General features: G+C 42.1%; 1 protein-coding gene across 2 annotated transcripts; it reads right to left on the bottom strand.

Annotated features, from left to right (window-relative positions):
* Nucleotides 1-294: 294 nt before the first annotated feature.
* Nucleotides 295-20,688, bottom strand: znf1035 (zinc finger protein 1035). Of its 2 annotated transcripts, XM_037453786.2 has the most exons (4): nucleotides 20,262-20,688; nucleotides 10,825-10,879; nucleotides 9,093-9,142; nucleotides 295-9,015 (listed from the first exon to the last, which is right to left on the bottom strand). In XM_037453786.2, exon 4 carries the CDS (start codon nucleotides 8,972-8,974, stop codon nucleotides 866-868), a length of 8,109 nt encoding a protein of 2,702 aa, XP_037309683.2. In that variant the 5' UTR covers nucleotides 8,975-9,015; nucleotides 9,093-9,142; nucleotides 10,825-10,879; nucleotides 20,262-20,688; the 3' UTR covers nucleotides 295-865. The 2 variants fall into 2 exon arrangements, with proteins under 2 accessions (XP_037309683.2, XP_037309684.2); XM_037453787.2 differs by lacking the exon at nucleotides 9,093-9,142.
* Nucleotides 20,689-23,992: the final 3,304 nt, after the last annotated feature.

Below are 23,992 nucleotides of genomic sequence, written 5' to 3' on the forward strand. Positions count from 1 at the left end.
TTAAAAATATATATACTCTAAAAGGGCTAGTTCAATTAAATATAAGAAACCAAATAAACTGCTACATTTAAGTATTTTTGGAGGGGGCTGCTGAAAAACAGTTAAAAAGGGAAACCATAAGCAGTACACAAAAGCTGATGTGGGCATTAGGTGTTATAACCACCAATCTGCCACATTACCATTTGACAAAATATTTGGGCAATTTTCTTTTGTGGCCTTTTCAGGGCAAGCTAACTTTTTTCTAACTTCCTACACCGTACACAGAAATACAAAGAAGGTAAGCAGAACTAAAGAAAGACACAAATTGATTTTCCAGTTGACTTTACTCCTTAATTGAATGCAAGTCAAACTTCTTAAGAAAGTAATAACATGTGGTTTCAAAAGAATAAAACATATTTTCAATGTTGAATGCACAGAGTAAACTTTCACACTAGCAACTTGAGAAAAGAAAATGCAAGCCATTATATACAGGGAAAGGTTTAACTGAAAAATTATACAGTAAATAGTCATAGAAAATGCCAAGATTAAAATGACCAGTTTCCTATCATTAATCTTACAAATTACAGTAGACTTTCTATATTTATCCCATCATGCACCAGCTTCATCACACAAAAGTTTAATGTTACAGCTTTACACATGTTTTTTTTAGAGATTTAAAAACACTGTCAAGAAATGAACTGGCTCAATTACTGTATACAAATCTCATATTCCAAAAAAAAAAATAATATATACATATACACACACTGTACATAGAAACAGGAGAAGATGGTATGTTATGAGACAAATTATTTGCTAGTCAAAAATACAAACTAAGAGTCAAGTTGTGATAACAAGTGGAGGGCATGGAAGGGATTAAAGGATGGATTTACACAGAGGACCCAGCATGAGTCTGTTGATGTTCATCCAGTAGGTGGGGAAAAGCAAAGGCTTTGTCGCATTCTGTGCATTCATATACAACTTGGCCGACATGACTTTCTTGGTGCTGCTTCAGATCAGACGACTCGCTGAATGACTTGTAGCACATATCGCAGCGAAACTTACCAACATCCTTTTCTGCATGCGATCTCATATGCAATGACAGCTCTTTCGCTGTATTGAATGTGGAGTGGCACTGCGTACACTTAAACGTCAACAGTTGAAGATGCCTTTTCTCATGCAATACGAGGTACCGCCTCCTGGCAAAATTCTTTCCACAAAGCTTGCATTTGAATGTTTTTTCATTTGGGTGCCATTTATTTTGATGCTCCAAAAGAGCACTCTTTGAGGAAAACTGTATTGAACATACAGAGCATTTGAAAAAGTCCTCTCCAGTAACATCAATCTCTTCCTCCTCTCCTGCTGTTTGATAATGAGGGGGTTCGGAGGTCTTGGCTGATGGATGGGAGTGTTCAGTCTCTTTTGATGTGCCCTTTTGGTGGGAACAGTGGTGCTGCTTCAAAGAATCTTTTCCCCAAAACCTCTGGTCACACTCTTTGCATTCAAATTCCTTAGCTGATGTTGCATGATGGCACTCATGCTCTTCAAGTTTACTCTTAGAGGGAAATGTCACTTTACAAATTTGGCACTCAAAAGTACCATCGGAATGCGTAGGGAAATGACTCATCAACTCTGCAGCATTGGAAAAACACAGATGGCAAACTGGACATATGAAACCGTTTGATTGAGCCACATCTGTAGCGTTAGTGTTTTGTTTGAGTTCTGCTGCGATTACGCCATGGCTCTTCAGATGGTAGAGGAAGTGCTGAGAGGTGGAAAAGCTATTGTTGCATTGGTTGCACCGATATCCCCTGTTAGACAGCGATAGGTGACTGGTGGTTCTGTGCTTTTCCAGGTGAGAGGCATGCAGAAAATGTTTATCGCAGTCCGAGCATGAGTGTGGCCGCTCTTTGGCTTCCATGCAACCGTGCTCTGAGAGCTCCTCTGGGTCTTTGAAACGCTCACTACAAACACCACAGCGATATTTGAGTTCTTTAGGGGATACCCATGAGCCTTCAGAGAGGGAGGCAGACATGGCGTGTTCTTCCCTAACTAGAGGAAGGGGACAGTCACTTGTCTTTGAGTGGCTTTTCCGATGCTCAACTCTGCTGCTCTTGGAGGGAAACACACGATTGCATATATCACAGGGAAAGTTCTCTTCACGGTGGGTGGACATGTGTTCTGCCAACTTCAACGGCCCTGCGAAACTGAAGTCACACTTGGAACAACGGTAGGGACGGTTCTTTCCATGAGTATGCTTGTGTTTACGTAGCGCAAAGAGCGTGACGAAACCCCTACCGCATGCCTGACACTGATATTCTGACTTGTGCATGCGTTCATGCTGCTGCAACTGAGAAGCCTGGAAAAAACATTTACCACATTCTGCACATTCATGCGGTTTTTCACCCAGGTGACACAGCTGATGGTCCTCAAGACCTTCTGATGTTGGGAATGTCTTTCCACACACGTGGCATGGAAAGTAGGGCGCAGAGTCTGAGTCGCTACCCTCACTGCCGGTATTTCTATCTTCATCGCTTTCTCCAGTTGTGCTGACTTGACTGCTGGATTGCTGCGCTGTGGAGCTCTTTTCCTGAGCAGTTCTCCCAAGATTCCTCTGCTCATCTCGATGCCATCTTCTATAATGTCTCGCAAGAGATTTTTTTACTGAATAGACCTTGCTACAGAAACGACAAGTAAACATATTGTCTGGGTGGTCATCTTTGTAATGATCACACAAAGATTGTCTTTTCTGAAACCCTTGATTACACAGTCTGCAAGTAAAAGACCTATTGGGGTCATGGCTATATTGGTGGATATCTACTTCAGATTGGTTCTTAAAAGTCTTGTCGCATTCAGGGCAAGGGAATTTCCGATCATCGTCATGCATCTTCATGTGTCTTACAAGATTCCCTTGATTAGCGAACACCTGCCCACACTCTACACACGCATTGCGCTTTTTCGCTTGATCTTGTCTTCCATGGTCTTCAAGGTGACTTATGAGCATTAAGCCATCAGTGAAGCTTTTATCACATTCTGAACATTGGTACTGAACAGCTTTCTTCTCATTACTTGAGCTGCTATGTACCTGTTCTTCAGAATTGTCTGGGGATTTGTCAGTTACTTCATCTTTGCAGGAGAAGTTGGTCTGCAAAACGCCAGTGCCACTAGATTCAGAAGCCTCTTTGAACACTAGAACAGAGTCATTCAGCACAAAATCAATCTCTGCTTTCAAAGGGACGTGTGACTGTTGGGTGGTACTTCTCTTTGAAATGTGGCCAAATCTACATTTCTTTTTGTGATTATGGAGAAGCCATTTATTCCAGAAGCCCTTCTTGCACGTTATACAATTATAAGGATGCCCTATTGAGTGCACACGCAGATGACTAGTTAGTCCAGCTTTATTTGCAAAGGACGCATCGCAGTCTTGGCAGGACAATAAATTGGGGACCTTACTCTCAACAGTTGAATCTGTATCTATCAATGTAGCACCATCACTGAACTCTTTGTCACAACTCTCATCCAAAGGCTCTTTTTTGATGTTTGGTATATTTGACAAATGGTGTTGTAATGGAGAAGAGGACATTGGTGGACCCTTTGTTTCCGGCTTGTGTGCATTTAAAAAATGCTCTTGAAGCTGTGAAAACAGCAAGAAACGGGAACTACAATATGCACAAGAAAAGCCTTCTGGTGTGCTTTTAGTGGGTGACTGTTGGTTTTGGAAAACCGTGGACCTGGATGTCGGCATTACAATCGTTCTTTCTTTAGTGCACTTCACGGAATGACGCTTCACGTAATCCTTCCTTATAAATCTCTCACCACAATCATCACAAGCATACGGCCTTTCTCCTGTGTGCAGACGGGTGTGCACGTCCAATTGCCAGGCATTTTGAAAAGCACGGGGGCAATAATTACATGCGTATTTGTACTTTTTGCTCAAATAAGGTTGCATACGCTGTATTAATCGATTTCTCACCCCCTTCAGCGGCGTTGTCACATTTTCTGTCTCCAGCGGAGGAGATGCGTTCGATTCTTTGGAGATAGTCTTGCACCTTTTCTTCTTCCTGTGCTTTCTCAGAGACTTTTCGTGAGCAAATGACGAGCCACATGGTGTGCACTTGAATAGTTTTGTCATATGGAACATGGTGACATGTCGGGAAAGTTTTGACTGTGCGGAGAAGCTCCTTGTACAGACTTTGCACTCAAATGCCTCATGCTTTACATCAACTGCCAGCATACCAGACTTATTTTGCCAACCTTTGCCAATGTCATCTAAACTGATTTTGGGAATACAGACTTCCAAGCGTTTTTTTTTTCCTTTGCAGCGAGTCTGATGTACTTTGAGGTAATCATACCTTGAATAGCAGCAGTCACAGGCCCTACAGCGATATGGTTTTACTTCATTGTGTGTCAAAATGTGACGTCTCAAGCTTCGTGATTTCACGAAGGTCTTGGTGCAGAATTTGCACTTTAAAACGACTTCCCCTTCTGCCTTGGGCTTTGGCGCAGTCTCACTGAGACTGTCAATCTTTGACAATTGAGTTGCAGCAGTACCTTTGACTTTCGACGACCTTTCTTTGTGGATACCATCACAGAAAGCTTCATGCTGCAAACACGTCGACTGGTTTCTATAACCTTGTCCACAGTGCATACATGCATATGGTTGAACCCCAGTGTGAGACACAATATGTCTCAAAAGTAATGACCTGTACTTGAACCTCTTTGTACAGTGTGGACATTTCAATGGAAGCATACGAGTTCCATTGGACTTTTGAGGCATTATGGGGACATTTTGCCTTGCCTGTGAATTGCTTTCGCTGACATCACCATTGATCAATGGCAAGCCATTCTTGAACTCTGATGTTTCTGTGCAGTTCCTCTGATGATGATTTAATTTTGTATATCCATAGCACTGCCCACATCTTGAGCATGGTCGCAAAGTGTTTGCTTTATGGCCATTGTGATGGTTTTTAAGGCGATTTTTCCTTGAAAATCTCCGTGGACAGTATAAGCACACGAGTGTCCCTTTCTTAGTGTCAGAGTATATTGTCGTCACATTTCTGGTTTGAGCAGGCAAACACTTCTCTCCATGAAGCTTCAGATACAAGTAACGGTAAAACTGTCTTCCACAGTTAGCGCAGGAAAAGGGCGCGTCTCCAGTATGTTTGATCATGTGGCGCAGCAAATAGCGGCGATTACTGAAATCCGCTTTGCAAAACGGACACTGGTTTAACGAGGATCCAGATATATGTGCAAGACAATGTTTTCTTAGTAGTTGGGCATCTTCAAATACTTCCTTGCATAGGGAACACTCAAGCTGCTTTGGCCCAGTCGGTTCTTTTACAGATTCCAAGGACTCCTGTGGTTTTAATGAAGGTCTCTCTCTGAGTTGACTTGTCCGGTTTTCTCTTCTTTTGTGGGAATCCACGTGTCTAAGGAGATGTGCAGGATACTGGAACTGTAGGGGACAGTCTGGGCATTGAAGCATTCCCCTTTTAAGATGAGAGCTTCTGTGCTGGATTAGATCACCAACAGTTGGAAAAATCTTTTGGCAGACAGTGCACTGTATCCTCCTCCGGTGAACAATTTTATGACCAATGAGATTGGCGCGTTTTTTGAACGCTTTGCCACATTCCAGACAGCGGTATGGCTTTTCACCTCTATGACTGCGAAGATGTTTCTTTAGTGACTGTGGTGTGTTGAAACATTTACCACAAAACCTACAGCTCAGAACAACACTGCCAGTTGTCTCATTCTCTTCAGCAATTGTGCTACTTAAAGTTGCTGGTTTAGTCATGGTGGAAGAAACTGAATTCCTGTATCTGACCATTTTGCCAGTGAGTTTAAACAGCTCATGTTTCTTCATATGTCTGTACTTTCCGGAAGCATGACAAAAAACAGCTGGACAAAGATTGCATTTGTAACGCTGTACAGTTTGAAGGGATGTTAAAGCTGGAGCGGATTCCCTAGGACGTTTTTTCCATTCACTTTTCCTAGACTGTGTCTTCTGCTCAATCTCATTAGTTGTTTTCTGTTGAAGCTGTTCCTTTGACGTTGCCCTTGATTGTGAAAGTCGAATTATACATTCTCTCAGGCAAATTGATTTAACATGTCTGTATCGATTGCTTGACAAAGTGAAGGTAACATGGCACAAGGGACACTGATATTTACCAGCGATTTTCCCCTTCCCCTCACACATGGAGTTTCTTACACAGTCACGCAAATGACGAGCTCTGTTGAAGGAGTACTTGAAAAGCCGTGGACAGATGGGGCATTTATATTTTCCATCCAATTCTGGAGTTCTTTCTCCACTGTGTTTTGTGGTATGCAGACTTGATTCAGCAGCTGGATCTTCCCCTTTGTTTTTGTTGTTGAAGTGGTTTTTAAACTTCTCTGCAATTGAAGACTGATGAGTTTTAGAGATGTCGACCAGCTTTACAAAACATTCAGGTAGATTTGGACACGGTTGGCTCAATGGATGGTCGTCTTGTGCTGGTCTTTTAGTTTCCTTGATATCAGCATTTGAATATCTAACTTTTGACCCCCTGCATCTGCCTGGTATTTTCTTGTGCCTTCGCATGCTACAAGACTGTGTAAAATATAATCCGCATGCATTGCACCTATAGGGAGTTTTGCCAGTGTGAGATCGCATATGCTTGATATATTCATTGAGCTTGGAAAATACCAGTCTGCATCTAATGCACCTGTGGCCGCCACGGCGTTTTTTTTGCGTCGGTAAGCTCGAGTCTGAAGAGAGCAAAGGGCCATCGTTGGTCTGACAACACACATGTTTCTCTGATTGTTCGTTCCTCACCATCAGGTAGACATTACAAGTCATGCAAAACTGGAAGTTTTGCACTGAATGGCAACAGTGGTGGTGTTCAATTAAATTATGTAAATTGTAAGTTGTGTGTTGGCAATTCGCGCAATGATAGGAGTTATCCTCTCCATTTGCTGGCTCTGATGTTCTTAATACTACAACAGGTTGCAGGCTTTTTCTCAACTCAATAGAAGACATGAGTTGCGGTGCTTGTCCTTCTGAGTAGTTCATACTGTTACGGTCAGGTTCGGGCAAAGAAGTGTCTGGGTAGGGACTTATGTCAAGTTTGGATTCATTCGCATCACATGAAGAATCGTCCCGTGAAAGTGGTTCACCATAGAGGATGCCGGACAAGGACGCCTCCTCTGCAGTGTTCAACTTTTTAAACAACTCTGCTTCATTTTCAGGAACATCTCCATTGAGACTTCCTTGTTCCACAGCCTTTGGACTGCCCTGCTGTGAGGGAGCTTGAGGAGAGGTTGCATTTATGTTCTCTGCTGGACTTGTTAATTTCCTTTCTACAGAGGTAGTTGTGCCTGTGTTTAAGGGGTTTGATTGTGAGCCATGTTGTAAACCATTAAAACAACTTTCCTCTTTCGTGTCACCAGTCAGGGCAGGGTCACTACAACCTGGTACGGAGGAAGGTGGGGATTCAGTTTCTACACCAGGATTTAAGTCTCTGTTTGAGCTGCTTGGCTTCAAGCAGGATTCAACATCAGCAGCAACAACAACTTGCTTGTTCATGTTACTATCAATAAGAAGACTAGTGGCACTGCAAACAGGATCTGGAGAATTTGTATTCTCTGCTGCACTGGTCCATTCTTTTTCTAGACAGGGATTTGAATCTGCGCTGGAGCTGGTTAGCTGTATGGCAGGATCTGAATGACTTGCAAAACGTTCCTCAGTCTGGTCACATGCTTTGCTGAAATGACCATCACTCATAACAGCTGGATCTGAACAAACCTGAGTGTCAGATATATGCAAACAGGATTCAACATCGGAATTGTTGAGTGTATTTGTATATGACGGAATTTCTTTCTCCTGACAGTCAATCCTTTCATCTTGACTATCAGTGGAGTTGAGATTTAGTGTTGTCTTCTCATCAAAAGTCTCTTTTTCTAACAAACTTGACTCTCTTCTTAGGACTTCACTTTCAGCCTGCTTGTCCTCTGGCATATTTTTATCTTGATTATTATTGGAGTTGGTATAATCCGTTTCTTCATTCAATGATTCCTCAATTTTTCTTAGAACCCGTTCCACTAAATTATCTTGCACATTGTTCAATGTAGTCAAGATATTTACAGATTCATTGTCGGTAAACTTTTCATCACTACTTGTGGAGATGTTTGAACTTTTTTCTTGAATTAAATCTTTGTCGACGTCCTCCTTTTGTTCCCGTTCTGGACAACCACCACCATTTTCCTCCTCAACAGTCTTGCTCACTGTAGAAGTCACCATGTTAGAAGTAATGGAGGACTGATTGTTTTCTATGTAAGAATTGACAGTTTTATCTCGACATTCCATCTCGACTATGGTTTCTTCCGCCTTTACATTTAACATGGCTACATTGGTGTCAGACTTATTAGGGCAGAGACTCTCAGTTGGAACCATCATGTTTCCAGCATCAGTAAAAAGCCATTCTGATGAGCTGGGCTTTGTAGTAACATGAGTTTTAGGTTTTGAAACCAAATTGCCTGCCATGAATTTACAGGAGGGCCTTTTTTCACCAACATCGGCATCCGAGCAGCTACTGACATCCGAGTAATCCTCAAGAAGTGATTTAGCAAGCATTCCACAGTCTTGTAGGTCTGTTGCAAAAGATCCTGGTGTCAATAGTCCATCGGTGGCAAAATCTGAGATTTCACTATTCCCACATCTTGGCAAGTAATCTTTAACCATTTGTTCTCCATCCGCTTGCCATGGGGTTTCATTGCTGTATCTTTCATAAAGGCAATCTGAACTTGGATTTTGAAAAGAGGAATTTGAGTAATAGTTTGTGTTGAAGTTTGAGTTTGTAGCAGAGGATCCATGTGAAATCCCCGTGTCAGGAAAGTCATGATGTCCAATGAAGTTCTCTATGTGGTGGGTAAGACTTCCCTCAGACTCCGATGTCCTTGACAAAGGGCTTGTTTCTGATGGAGTTGGAAGGGTATGGAAGTATGAATCCCACCCATTAGCCATCCTCTGCAGGGATTGGAAGCCCTATCTTTTTTTGCCCAATCCTGAAAACATAAAAATATAATTACAAAACATACAACCATTATCACTTTAAAGAAATACTTGACAAGACAAATCTGACCTTTTCTTGGACTCACAAGGAGTGGGACTATCCAGGGTGATGTGTTAAATCTACAATACATGGAAATACATTGGTCAATATTATATTGTTAAAACTCCCAAGAAAAAAAAAATCTCTAAAAATCTTGTCTACATTAATGTGTCATTGGATGAAGTTCAAATATACTGTGATGTCTTTGTACAGTTTGGCTAGTGAGATGTGGCCTGCCACAAATGGGGGGATTGGACAACACAAATACCCGTTGTAAAAAAACATTACAGAGCTTTCTCTTATAGTTGTGATGGGGTTTGTTAGTTCCTAGGAGCCTCACAGTTATGTTGCCTGGTACACTGTTCCCGGTGGGCTGAGCAATGACAAATTTGCTCCTATTTTGACAGTCCTACCACGAGTGATTTAAGAACCGGAGTTGTTGTTGGAACAACACAATGGCTGCCATATGGGCTCAATATCCAAACAGAGCGCCGTGTCAATTGTCGCATCAGTTAACACAAAGTAGTCAATTACATTACATGTCAGTTAGCTTATGCTTTTATCCAAAGCGACTTGCATTTTTAACCCATGGTTTTTACAATTTGGCCTGGGGAACAGTTGCTGGTTGGGTGTTTTGCTATGGGACACGTTGACATGAGGCATTTATCAGCAGGGTTCGGGTGGCTTAACATTGATGGGACTTACCAAGCCCACATGTATTGTGAATGTGAAGAAGGAACACCCGGAATTTTCCATATCCCAGGAGAGGTTGAGTAATTGTAAACCACGTTGGCCATGTAGAAAGCCTAGAAAGGACATAAATTCCTGGGCACATGTCATCGAAGAACCATTTAGTGGTCATCTGCAGTTAAGGAAGCCATTAGGCTGAATGAGAAAGCCTTTCAAGTCAGGCAAACGCATGGATCTGCAAACAGATAAAAAGTTCGGAAGGACTGCAGCTTCAGTCTGCTTGAATAGAGATTGAGTGTGGTAATGTTCTCCGGCTTTGTGTCGTGGGGATAACTTGACACAGGTGTCACTGTAGAGAACTCCTGGAAAAATAATCAACCTGGCTCATGGTTTGCTGATTGTACATTTATCGTTGCTTTAGATAAAGGCGTCAGCTAAATGAAGCGTAATGTAGGCCGGTAATGCAAGGTCATTGGGAAAGGCGCAGTCTCGGCCATTCATTCTAGCGCACATTTTTATGTTTTGGCATCTTAGCCAAGTCACTAAAGTAACACGTCCCAACCAACACAGCCCCCAGGAAAATGCCCGCTAATTGTTTTTCATGAGTACCATGACCTACACACCTGGAAAGAACCAGAACATGCTGAAATGCTTATGCGATCTGGCATTAGAAAACAGTGCAATCTGAGAAAGAGCTGGTTGGCACTACAGATTTGGGGGATAGCCAACACTTGCGACTTGCTGAGCATAATGTGGCAAAGTCAGGTACAAAAGTACAGTCCAAGCAATCATAAATAGGACATTTCCTACAAAAACATATTCCTGGTAAATACCCACTTGGGTTGAAAACATGTGAACTTATCAAATGGAGTCTTAAAAGTAGATGGAATATTAGCTTCAAGGAGTTTACACATTTGTTGAATGTAGAAAATAATTGCAATCAATCCAACCATCCTGTAATTAAGATGTTTATTCAAAGGAAAGCTATTTTACATCTAACTTCCTTTAAACATGATGTTCTCAAAAATACCACACAGACACACATCTTAACGAATGTAAAAAACGTTTGTACCTGATGTTAAACGTCTCCCGCTGTCTAAGTATTGTAAGAAGTCAATCTTGGCAGTCTGTAAAAGGCAAAGAAATTCCATTATTACTAGTACCATTATAACATGTTTTACAAGATAAAATGGCAGTGAAAGCTGTTGCTTGAGAAAATGATTAAAGGCTAAAAGGCACCTAGAGATGGTCTGATACTGGCATGCAATTCAACAACATCAAATACCAGGCGAGGGTGGTGTGAATTGATTACCAACACACACAGGCACTGCGGTAAAACAATGTAAAATGTAGTTCAGTAGCCAATCAAAAACAAATCTCACACTCTTCAGTTTTACTTTGTGAAAACACCATGTTTGCTGTCAATTTTCTAGGTCTTTTTAATTGCTTATTCAAATAGTTTTGTTTTTTTTAATATATAAAAAAAAAGAAGTCAGATGCAGGTCAATTCTAGCACTGGTGCTGCTCTTCTGAATATATGTGGGTGGCACTTTTCTATTGATTAACATAGACCAAGCTAAAAACCCATATGGAATTACATGACAGTGGTATAATTAAAGTTTGTGTCATTAGAATCCGTGTAAATTGGTTCTTTCGTTTTTCTATTGACAAACCGAAAACCCCAAAATATTTGTTCCGTTAATCAATTGAGAAACCAAGAAGGAAAACACAAATCAAAAAACAGGCCACTGGCCGATATTTATTTTGAAAGTTTGTGAACCGGAAGTTGTGACCCAAATGACTGTGTACATCCTTTGTTTGGTAAATTGACTTTGCAAACCCTCTTTGTGACTTTTTGTCAAAAGCGACCAGCGACAAATCCAGCAACCTTATTTGGTTTTATTGGAGACTTTTGTGGTGTCTGACATAACACCACGTATTGTTTGCAGTTACTGTCCTCAGCGAGTCTCACAGAAACCTCGCGAATTGCAACAGTCCAGCTATGACTTTTCAGCTTTCTAGCGCTTATGATTGAATTGATATTAAAATCAACTTTTTTTAAAACATGGTTTTCAAATGGAGTTTGTTTTCAAATCCTCTTAAACTTTCAACCTTTTCTGCATTGCCAATCTTTCAGCTAGAAAAAACACTTAAACTTGTAAATGTTATTTTAAACTATTTTATAAAAAAAACAGCTTGTTGATATACTTTTCTATAATCACTAATTATGTTTCATTAGTTTTTCAGTCCTCTTCTGAGTTTTACATGGCTTTCTATGTAGAGAGCAGCTTTGGAATGTTCCAGAAATTTAGAGTGAGAGCCAGAATCAGGTAAAAGAAATATGGCACTTTTGCCCTCACAGCCACAATATTCACTTTTCAGGCCTCAATTTTAGATCAAAACAATGCCGTGCTTGTGCTGGTCGGACTCATATGGGTATGGAATCCCACAGCTATTTACTTTTGTCCTGAGGAGCCGAGAGTGAGACAAAGTCTGTCTCAAGCCCCATTAGCTCCAAAAGAAATCTGCAGACATACAGCGGGTGAAATAAGTATTGAACACATCACCATGTTTCATCAAATACATTTCCAAAGGAGCTATTGACATGACATTTTCACCAGATGTTGGTAACAACCCAAGTAATACACACATAAAATGAATCCAAAACAAGAAGTTCAGAAATAAAGTTATGTGTAATAATGTGAAATGGCACAGGGAAAAAGTATTGATTCAATACTTTGTACAAAAGCCTTTGTTGGTAATGACAGCTTCAAGACGCCTCCTGTATGGATAAACTAGTCGCATGCATTGGTCTGGTCAGATTTTGGCCCATTCTTCTAGGGCTGGGAGATATAGACCAAAAGTCATATCCCGGTATATTTTGGCTGGATACCGATATACGGTATATATCCCGATATTTTATCCACATTAAAAGGGAAGAAAACCTGAACGTTGTTTTGTTGCTCATCGGATACTTTAAATCCGAACATCCATCTTCAAATTACTGAGCCACTGCTTTTTTTTACGAATCAATTCCTCCTCCGCACGCTGCGCAGACGTTGTTGCTTCCTCCATGTTTGTTGTGTGTGTCCCTGCCCCTCCCCCCTCTGCGCGTGAACGAGGATGGGCGGGGCGAGGGCGAGAAGCAGTGCAGAGCGCTCCGGGTCGGCAGCTTGCTTTCAGAGCGCAAATTGAAATATATCGATTTATGCGAAATTGTCTAATTCCATATCCCATTAAAAAATATATTGATATATTCGTTTATACCGATATATCGCCCAGCCCTACATTCTTCCACACAGTCTTCAAATCTATAATGTTCTGTGGATTTAAGTCAGGTGGCTGGGCCATTCTAGCAGCTTTATTTTCTTTCTTTGAAACCAGTTTTTCCTTGGCTCTGTGTTTGGGATCATTGTCTTGCTGAAATGTCCACCCTCGTTTCATCTTCTTCATCCTGGTAGATGGCAGCAGATTTCTGTCAAGAATGTCTCTGTAAATTTGCCCATTCATCCTTCCTTCAATTTGCTGAAAGGCAGCCCCACACACGTACACTGATGTTTTGTGTCTCTCAAAATCACATCATTTTGGATACCCTTTATATTTTTTTTCTCCAGGGGACATTTTGTTTGAGGTGTGGATTCTGTGTACATCACTGTCTCTCTCTGCCCTTTGAGCTCGTTAGTGACTGCAAGGGCTCCGTTGTAATGGTTACTCAGACTTGTGCTGCTCGGTTTGACTCACAGCTAAACCGTATTAGCCGATTAGTGCAGTCTGACAGGACCTGAAGTTATTCAAGTCTTACAGAGGACATTTCAGAACCTCCTTTTCCTTCAACCATGAAGCTTAGGATAAAGCAGTTTCGTTGAATACTTATTGCTCTTTCAAATAGTACTACAACCACTACTAATATTGCTAGTACTACTAGTATCAGCCATAATCACTTTTCAGGCTTAATTTTTGGATCAAAACGATGCTGTGCTTGTGCTGGTCACTCATATGTGTATGGAATCCCACAATTATTTGCTTTTTGCGTGAGGAGCCAGAAAGTTAGACCAAGTCTATCTCAAGCCCCTGAGCCGACTGAAAGTCGGGCTAGCCCTATTGTTATTGTAGAAATTCTTATTATTTCACCACTTCGCACTTTTGGGGACTTTATTATGTATTTATGATGTACTCTACAAAAGAGTCAATCATTGTATAGAAATACGCCTACCGATTTTTTCTGCCATTTTGAATTTTGTGAAAAACACGTTTTTGCGAACGTTCATATCTCATTAAAGTTATGGACCAATGAAGTTTGTAAGGTGTGTGGCCTAGAAAGGAAAGACATAACTTCCAAAGTTATTAAGGCCTATCCTCACCAAATCTTTAGGACATGTTCACATTGAGTCCTAGAACATCCCAAAATATTTTCAAAATATTTGAACATTAGGGGCGCTATAGTGATTCATTGTATTTTTGCACTTTTCATTTTTTGCATTTACAAACGAACTCCTCCGAGTTTAAATCCGATCGATTTCAAAATCAGGCAACTTGATCCTGACAACCGTGGGGTCAAAAGTTATTAAAATCAAGAGTTTTCATAAAACTACCTGGGCGTGATCTTGCGCCCAGTTTGGACAATATTTGACGATTTCCTTCAAAATGTTCACTATGAAATGTTCAACTCCAAGGAACATTGATATTTCTGGCTAGAAATGTTTTATGCTTCATGATGCTTGTGTAGGCCTATAAGTATTGCCATGCAGTGATTTTCAAAAAAGTATAGCGCCACCTATCGGCTTAGGTCAATGCAAATTTCTACAGTTGGAGGTCCATCTTCTAGCGCTTTAATCTGATCCACTTCAAATCTGGGAATATAAGCCTTTGTTGCCGTGACGACACAATCTTCGCATCTTCTGAGCCTTGGCAAACTCCAAAACTCTTCTGTGAGTGTCCTAAGTGATGACCTTTACAGACCTGATGTGGAGTTTGATCAAAAGTGAAAAATTGCCTCCGTAGCACCCCCTGGAAGTTTTCGACGAAGCAGCGCCGGCATCCTGTTCAGCCGATAGGGGGGGGCTGACAGAGGGGACACCGTCGGCGGGCCGCACCGGACGCCCCGCGAGTTTGACGTGTGAATTAAGCCACATAAAATGGCGTGGTGGGCCACAATTTTCATTGTTGTTTTTCAATAAAAGGGAGAAATGGCCCTTTAATTATGTCTCCATTTATTACTATCATAGATATTCTAGTATCGCAAGTATTGGGTATTGTAATATTTCGGCAGATATAGTATCAAATTCATCATTTCGGTATCGTGACAACCCCAATACCGTCAAATACCGGGATACCGTCAGAATCTTTCTAAATATCATATGGATTTTTGAAATAATTTGTGTGGTGCTGATTAACGATCATGGTAATGATCTACAGTTGGAGGAGTTTCACAAAATTCTAAATGGCAGAAACCATTATAGGCTGATGTTATAGGTCTCAGACTTCTTTGTAGATCAATGGGACATGTTTGTCAACTGTCAAGTAAGTCGTACATACTCTGCGAGCGGCGTAGCCTGTGCATTTTTGAAGCAATATTTATGAAACCTATATCCAACACCGAGTAAACACACTTCTGACAAGTGTAAAACATTTGGACATGGGTATTACCCTAAAAATTAGCCTAATAAATCAACAAAAATCAGAGTAATAATCCTTTTGATTTCAATTGGTCCTTGCAGGAGCAACTGTCGGTCTGCTTGGACCCTAACAAGCGGTTAAGATATGGCACTTTATCATATGAAAGGCACAAAAAAAGGTAGTATGAAAATATAACGAGGCATGATTGATGCAGAAAATCAAAGGGACGTTTTGCTTTCAGAGTCAGATCTGAAGTGGGAGGACTGAGTGTGCGTGGCCGGTAAACGCAGCGGACTTATCCCTCCCAAAGCACGGTGGACACTTGCCTCCTTCACAGAGAGGCCTGGCCTCCCAATAGCTACGTCCCATACTCAAATTAGTCTTATGGCTGCAATCACAACTACTGACTACATAAAAACCAGACCCCTGAAATACAGGATATTTTTATCAATATGTGAAGAAATGTGTTTCCGAGCACACAGCTGTTGTGGCACAGCGATGGCTTTCACGAGGGAAGGTACCGTCCAGGGTTTTTTGAGCTGAGGGATGAGATTAGTGTTCCTGACTGAAGAAAGGAATGACCTTGCCCACAAGTTTCATGAAACTTCTTTTTACAGGAGGTTTGCCTATTTCTATTTCAGAAGGTCAATGGACAGAATCTACTGTTGCAAAGCCCAAAACACTTTTCACAGCTAAAAGATTACATAACAAACATGTGGACTCCTTTGAAAACATGGAGGCATTTCCTGACATTCAGGAGCTGGAAAATATAATGGTTCAATGTATGAAGGCTCATATCTCGCCCCCGCAAAAGCACTTTCAGAAGTACTACAACCTGCAGAATCTCAATTCCACAGAGGAAGAGCAGTACATTGCCATGACATTTGACGCAATATGGGGACTACAGATCACATCCAATTCACTGGCTGGGTTTTGGATTGGAGAAGAGAAAGAATATCCACTACTAGGGCAAAATGAAATGGGCACACAGTTGCCTTTAGCCACATTCCATTTATGTGAAAACAGGGTTTTCAGCAGTTGCTGCAATAAAGAGCTAAATACAGATCAAAGCTGAGTGGCTATCTAAAACCAGCAACCTTGCTTTAATACAATTTGTAAAACAAAGACCACTTACAGCAGTCACTGATATGTGGGACTTGGTTGCCTTTTTAAAAAAAAAAACTAAAACAAAGTGAGTCAGTGTAGAGCCCGAAATAATAGGCCATTGCATAAATAGGATTAAAAAAAACGTGGCTAAGTGAAAAGCAAGGTATAGACCTGTTCTACTAAAGAAAGGAATCCTCAAAATGTATTCTGATGTGATCTGGCGTACCCTCAATATAATGCTTGGGGGAAACACTGAATAATAAGTGAGGGTGTACTTCCATGTTTCCATACCATTAACAGAGTGCTCGACAGAATAGGTTTGGGAAAGACTGCACTACGTCAACGAGGAATTCATTTCTTGTCAGTTGTGCCTGATCAACCGCCCAGCTAGACCATTTACTAACTGGTTAACTACATATTTTAAATCGGCAACTGTAGCAAATGCACAAAATTGGAAATCCCCAATACACCCATTTGGGAGCTGCTGCTCTCTGTTTTCCTCAGCTCCTTCTCATAAGAGCACTCTGTCTTGGCAAGGACTTAAAAGTAAGTACCGAAAAGTAAGTGGCAGCAGTACATTCGTAGTTAAACTTGTGCTACCCACCTACATTGCTGGATTGGAGTTCTTGACAATCAAATCTCAACCGAACCTGGTATTTAATCTGGTAATGTGAATTGATCGAAGATTAATTTAACAAAAGCGTAAGGAGCTCATTTGCTAGTACATGGCTCCCACTTTGATCAAGATATAACAGAAATGTAAGGCCTATTGTATGCAGTTACTTAATTATTGAGAGGAAGTTGGATGTCCATTGAAGACACTGCCCGTTCATGTTTGCTACAAAACAAGTGCTTAGTTTTAAAATAAAAGAAGCAACTACTAGAACAACCATAAGACTGTCTGACCCATATTTGATTTACTTGACTGCAGTAAGGGGAAATATTATATGGGCTTTGAGGTAGAAGGAAACATCACACCAGACGGTCTCTCATAGCTTTGAGCATAGGTCCCCAAGCAATAGACCACAGAAATAATATAGAACTTTTATCTTTGTCATTCAACTTTTTTTTCTGGAAACTGTTATATTGTGAAAATTGACCAGCTATTCTCCTAATTAAGTGCGCTCGTCCCTCTTGACATACCTCCCATGCATCACCAAGAGTTTACAATTATCCACTCCTCGCCACGCAGGACAGTTCCGCCCACCAGTGGACAGAGAGCGCACAAGTACATTCCCCAACTCCTCGTTGGCCAGTCCGCTACGACTAACAACCCCCCGGGTATTTTGTTGTGTTTATTCCACATGCCTTTAAGACCTGTCGCAAAATATTGTCCAACATGAAAACGCACCATGAGGCAAAAAAAATGGTTAGAGACCACTGGCTTGGAGTACTAGCAGACTCTTCCTGCTCCTTGTCCGTTAGTGGGACCATGCTCACATGTGTACGCATGTGCCCACCGGGACGGAACTCCCCTGTGCACAAACATCTGTGGATAATTGAATGGTACTGGTATTACATAGTTGTGGTACTAACAAGGTATTCTTGTTAGTCCAGACCTTTTCACAACGCTGCTTATAAACGTCTTTGATCAAGGTCTTGGCTTACCTTTTTTCTTCATAAACCAAATAATCACCAAAATGGCAAATTATCATTATAGACCAGCAGGCTGTCTTTGAGTAAGGGCACTGTAGATTATCTGCTCCTGTGCTCCTTCCAAGACAGAGTGTATGTAGGTTAGCTGTAAGCAGCAAAAGTCCAATGAATTGCAACTGGTCTCCCTCCATGCCACAGCACACAGAGCTTTCCTTGCTCATCCGCCTGGACTCCATTAAAAAAGGATTCATATTTTCAACAGAAACGTGCAACAGCGCATCTGGCAGGATATATAGGGCAGTCAAGGTCAGCTTGGGTACAAGACGCCTGCGAGTCTATTGTCCTAAATAGCTAAGCTTTTAAGACTGGTGTCTAAAAACGGTATAGACGGGACAGAGGAGAAAAGCAAAGATGGTATCTCAAAGCCACTGTGGCCGATGGCCATACAATTCTCAGACGAGCACCAAGGTCAAAATGAGGGGTCATGGCAGTCAGGGGCACTGTAAATTGTTGGGGGAAACAAAATTATGAACGTAATTAAATCTATGTAAAAATGTGGTCTGGAACTTGGTAAGACTTTTAAATACTATAATTCTTCACTCAGATTCCGTGGGATTGATGTAGAATACATGACATGGAAAAACAACTGACAATGCAGCCCACACAGGACACACAGCCGTGAGAACTATTCTAAGATGAAACAGCAAAATCAAATAAATCAAATCATACCCTCAAAACTGAAAGACTATCATACGATCATGCAGAACATCATAAAGAGCATTTTTGGATGGATGGGTCAACGCCATTTTAAGTTGTCTGGGCCATGTGGTGAAGATGAAGGAACAAATGACAACAGAGGACTTGATTGGGTTCAAGCACATGAGAACAGCCAGCTAGACAAGGAGAGTACTGGTTGTCATGGTTTCAGAGGTCCCGTTTCCAGTTAGAAGTGGCACAAGCCATTTATGAGTGTCTTTACCCCTTAAGGAGTGCTATCAGCACCCACAAAAGGCATCGGACTGCTCTGACCTGACAGAAATGGCAGTTCAAAAACAGTTCAAACAGCAGAAAAATCACGAGTAGACACGGATGATTACGATGTCCCTCAGCGTTTTGCAGTTGAATTGTGACATTTGGCAGCACTGGTCTTGTGTGGTAGGATTGAAGCAGATCAGCTTGCACACACAATTTCATGGCCTAATAATTTTATTGTAGCTCCAGCTTTATTGTAACAAAGTTAGTAAGTACAAAGTGTGTAACAAAGTTAGTAAGTACGCAAAATCTGCCTAGAATGAGGTAGTAGGGGGTGCCTAAATCATACTACTGTATAGCAATGAATATAGAATGTGATGAACAAACAGTATATAGCTTTTTTGTTTTACACTATTGTCTAAAAGAATGGACTCTTCCCTCATAACTATCGTAATCAGAAAAAAACATTGCAAACTGAGGACAAATGTCATATTGACAGGAAGGATTTAACTGATGTGTTCGCCTTGGGGGGGAAGCTACACAGCTATGGTACCACTAACAATACAGAAGTAGGATTTTATAGGTGCTTGATTGTAAACGTGATGTTAATATATAAATCACACATACATATATATAAAATATGAGAATTTTGTCAGTTCCTTATGTTACTTTTCAGTAACATTTATGAATTCCCCCTGACCAAAAACAGCTCTCATAGTGAGAGAGCACTCAACATTTAATAAAGTATTAAATAGAGCAAAAGCCTCAGGTTAACAAGCCACGGGAACATAACGTTAAATGATTATTAGTTTGGGTTTAAATACTACCCAGACTATTTCATACGTCTCATTCTGGTTGATAGACCTTGCAGAGATGAGCATCCTAATCACCCCATGTTGTGTTTAACTAGAAAAGGACGGTGTGTGTTAAAACCTAGAAGTCGTGTGCTGCTGCTCTTATGGTGACATTGTAGGCTACTTCACATTTAGCCAGCCTGGATGAAGGACATCACACAAATAAGAAACAAATAACACAACCCCAGCAGCGATTAGGTTTGCGTCCATAGACACGTGTTGGAATGATTTACAATGACGCTGGTTGAGGTTCTGGGTGAAGCTAACTAGCTAGCAGTGCCTCACTTGATATAGCCCCATGCTAGCTAGCACGGACCACCGTTAGCTAACGACTCTGCAGCTGGTCCTTGGCAGGACCTCTTACCAGATCAGTGCTCCGTGTTGCTCTTGAGTGCTTCACCACAAAGTCCTTTGTGGATCTTCTCAGCTATACGGTCCGTGTTTAAGCAATTACTTCCTAGGAGAGTACATGTCGGCTTTCTTTGTCGGTGTACGAAGACTATCCCCCTTGCCTGATGGCGTCCGTCAAAATATCGTGAGGAGATCCTTTTTTCTTCTCCTTACTGCATAGTGACACGAGGGGGATCCGTGCATTTATAAGCTAACGTTAGTTCTTATCCCCGCACGACGCGGACTACACGGCTTGACGTGCCCCGCGTATCTTCGTTGGATCAAAATCCGCCTCCATTATCTGTGTTTGCGCAATTTCAGACAATGTATCCGAAATTGTGCGTACGTTATACAACCGTCTGGTTAGAACCAATAACAAGATGCGGGTACTCCGATAGAGCCCGCCCCTGCATGTTCTTTGGTTGACACAGCCAGCGACGGTCGGGGCAGCAGCACGACTCCTTCCGGGGGACAGCACCACGGTTCACGTCTTGCTGCTGCTGCAGCTGCTCCTGCACCCACTACGTAGGCAGGACCGCGTGCCCGAGCAGGGAACTGTACCGATCAAAGAAGTGCTAAATGGGGGTTTGGACCTCCCCTGTGCAGCACCACTCAGATCATGCTACACGAGTATGATCAGTGTTACTGGGGAACCCGTGGATCTGACATGCCTACCTGTCTGCTGGACTAGATGTAGTCGGTCTTTAAAGGGTTAAGTTGCACACCACCATTTTGTGTTAAAGGCATGCAGTAAAATGGCGCCACTAGTTCTTGTTCTGGTCAACTACAAAATCTCTTTGGCTGGTTGCACATTAGAACCACTCATTATGTTGGAAAAAAACACATTGGTTTTGGAAACAGAAAAAAACCTATAAATATTTTTTTATGAAGGGTGAACAACACCTCTGGAATTCTGTGACAAAATGGTTTATTCTGCTCCATTTGTGAACCCATCACTTTTTACCTTAGACTCTGCATCACCGAATTTATTTAAGTACATATAACAACATTATGATAATGAATATGGAACAGCTTTCTGCCCAAGTTGTACCGTTATTACCCCTTAACCGCCAATGCAACGATACAGAACCAAGAAAATAACCTTTTCTGAAGTGCTAGTCAGTTACAGATTGCAGTAAACAAGTCTCATGGGTCTGCTCCCTATATGTTTCTGTGTGACTGCATATCTATATTGTTGGGTATTCTCGTTTCTCCCATATTTACTCACTCACTATTGTCAAAATCAAGCACTGAAGTGGTTTGTGGCTTGGAAGTTTCTATTTCCAATAAAACTGGCTTTAACATAAGTAGGGACAGAGAAGGATACCCCTAAAAAGCCCTCTCCCTACCTTGCAATGCCCTCCCTGGCCTACCTAAAGACACATGAACAGTACAAAACAGCTGAATAACTCCTAGCACAGGAAACTTCCCATCTGTCACAAAAAGTACTGTAAGACGTGATCTCTACAAGATCATATGTTTAAGGCTTTCTGACCCCAGCTCCCTGGAAAATAATGTGTAGAAGGCCTTTCACCGAGAACTATGCGCCAAAACCCATTATTTCTTATGGCTAATGGCTCTATGGTAACCTGACCCTGCTCTGAAAAATAGTAGTGAGTGCAGCCCAAACCACCACCTATCGCAAATCAAATCTGTCTGTCTGTTCCCACTGTTATTTGCAAGTGATCAGATCAAATTTGTGTGTCAAGACAACACCAACCAATACGCAGGGCATACTGTTATGATGAAGATGGCCTCAGTAACAATGTAGCTTTGTTGTTAATGCCACTTCTCAACATTAAAAGGCCCTCTCATGCTTCCATTTATAATGCAGAGCTCGTCCTATGCATTGGACCAATATAGCAGCAGAGTGAAAGAGAAAGTGACAGAAGACAATTTATTTTGAACCCAAAAAATGGCTCGGCCAGATCAGAACAATGTAATTGACAGTCAGAAATTCCATTATTGGCAGGGGCTCCTTTAGCCACTCATGACTGTTTCCTTCTTTTTTTGCCATTTGCTTTGAAGGATTACTTTCAGTGCTGATTTAACATGGCAAGTTTCCAAAATCTAGCAATAATGCTTTACTGCTCTGCCCTACCACTCTGCCATACTTGTGGGCAAACTCGCTCGCAACTGACCATCGAGCGGTGGACAACAAGCAATGAACAGAGATATTGTTGAACAAGTATACCGATCCTAACAATAATATCCCTTCTTACCTTGATTTCACAAGCCAGAGATTGTTCACCATGGCGACCTGGGTAGTCTGGCGCAATATACACCTTTTCCTCTGGATTTTTAACGGCCAGCGAGAGCTCATACGTTTCCGTTAGAACCGCCATACCAGACCACTGCCCCCTCTCTCTCACAAAGAAAATAAAACTCTCCCAGGGGTCCCACCAGCTTCTCGGGAATCGTTTCCGCCACTGCACTGGCTGCCTCGTGGCGCCTATCTCTGCCACTCAAGGTCTGGGGAGCAGAACCTGACTCCCTTTCAATCAGCCGGAGGTCTACATTGAACCAGCTACTAGATGGTTTGATTAGTCTTTCGCCATTATACCCAGTTCGGACACGGTGACCGGCCTCTGGCCACACCCTGCCCAGGCAAAGTTCACCATTTTCCGGGTCCTATGATACGCCACTTCCAGACGAGATTAGCAAGTGGTGTTCCCGACCCCGAAAGGCCGCGATCCTACCTCTGCCGTCATTTGCCGGCCTTCACTTTTATTGCGCCACAAGTTTTTGGACCGTGTTTCAAAATGGGTCGGGTTGGTTGGCGAACTTGCCGTTGACCCTTTTACGTGAGCTGATCAACACCTGTGCATCCCAGCGCGGTTGGGACGCACTCAGGACTGTTTGCGCCAGGAGCAGGGGGCACCGTCCCTCCTCGCCAGTGAGAGGGCACAGTAAGCACTTAGTCCATGGCTCCCGGAAGCAGCAAGTACTTGTAATGCAAGTGGCTGGAGCTGCGAGCCGCCTTTGCCCCAAGCCTTTCCAGGCCAATTAAAAGGGATTCGGCAGTGGGCTCTTCCCTCTTTGCTTGCTGCTACTGCGGGATCGTTCTTTTTTGTGACAGGTTTTGAGCTAGCATATGCCATTTTTCTGTATTACCTGATGAAGAACTATAGAACAAGTTGCTCTTCAGTAAGGCAGGGGTACTGCTGCCTCCCTTTCCGCTGCCTCCCCATTATGTCAGGTCAGCAAGTAGCAAATAGGATTCCCCCACTCTTTTCCCTTTAGCCCCTGCTTCATAACTCTCTACTCCCCTCCACACTCCTCAAACACTGCACCTTGTGACCAGCCCCTCCACCACAATAGGCTTCAATATCCCATCCCCACCTTCTTGTCCTTGTCTTTCACAACCAACCAGGTGAGGATACAACTGAGGAATATAAAGGTGAGGCGGGCCACAGGTCCAGATGGAATCAGTTTAAGGCCCCTTAGATCCTGTGCAAACCAGCTGTGTGGGATTGTGGATTAACTTGAGCTTGAAACTAGGCAGAGTACCACAGCTGTGGAAGACATCCTACCAGTACTTACGGTCGTCAGACCGTGGCCTTAACATCCCACCTAATGAAGACCTTGAAGAGGCTGGTCCTTAAACACCCCCACCTGCTGGTGAGGTCATCTTTGGACCCTTTTTAGTTTGCCTACGTGTCTGCCCCCCTAATCTACCTCATAGAAAAATGCCTTTTCCACCTA

This window comes from Pungitius pungitius, chromosome 11 (assembly GCF_949316345.1).
Source record: "Pungitius pungitius chromosome 11, fPunPun2.1, whole genome shotgun sequence".
NCBI classification, from domain to species: domain Eukaryota; kingdom Metazoa; phylum Chordata; class Actinopteri; order Perciformes; family Gasterosteidae; genus Pungitius; species Pungitius pungitius.

Excerpts from the sequence above, each read along its gene's own strand:
- znf1035 (XM_037453787.2), bottom strand. The coding sequence starts at position 8,974 with ATGGCTAATGGGTGGGATTCATACTTCCATACCCTTCCAACTCCATCA.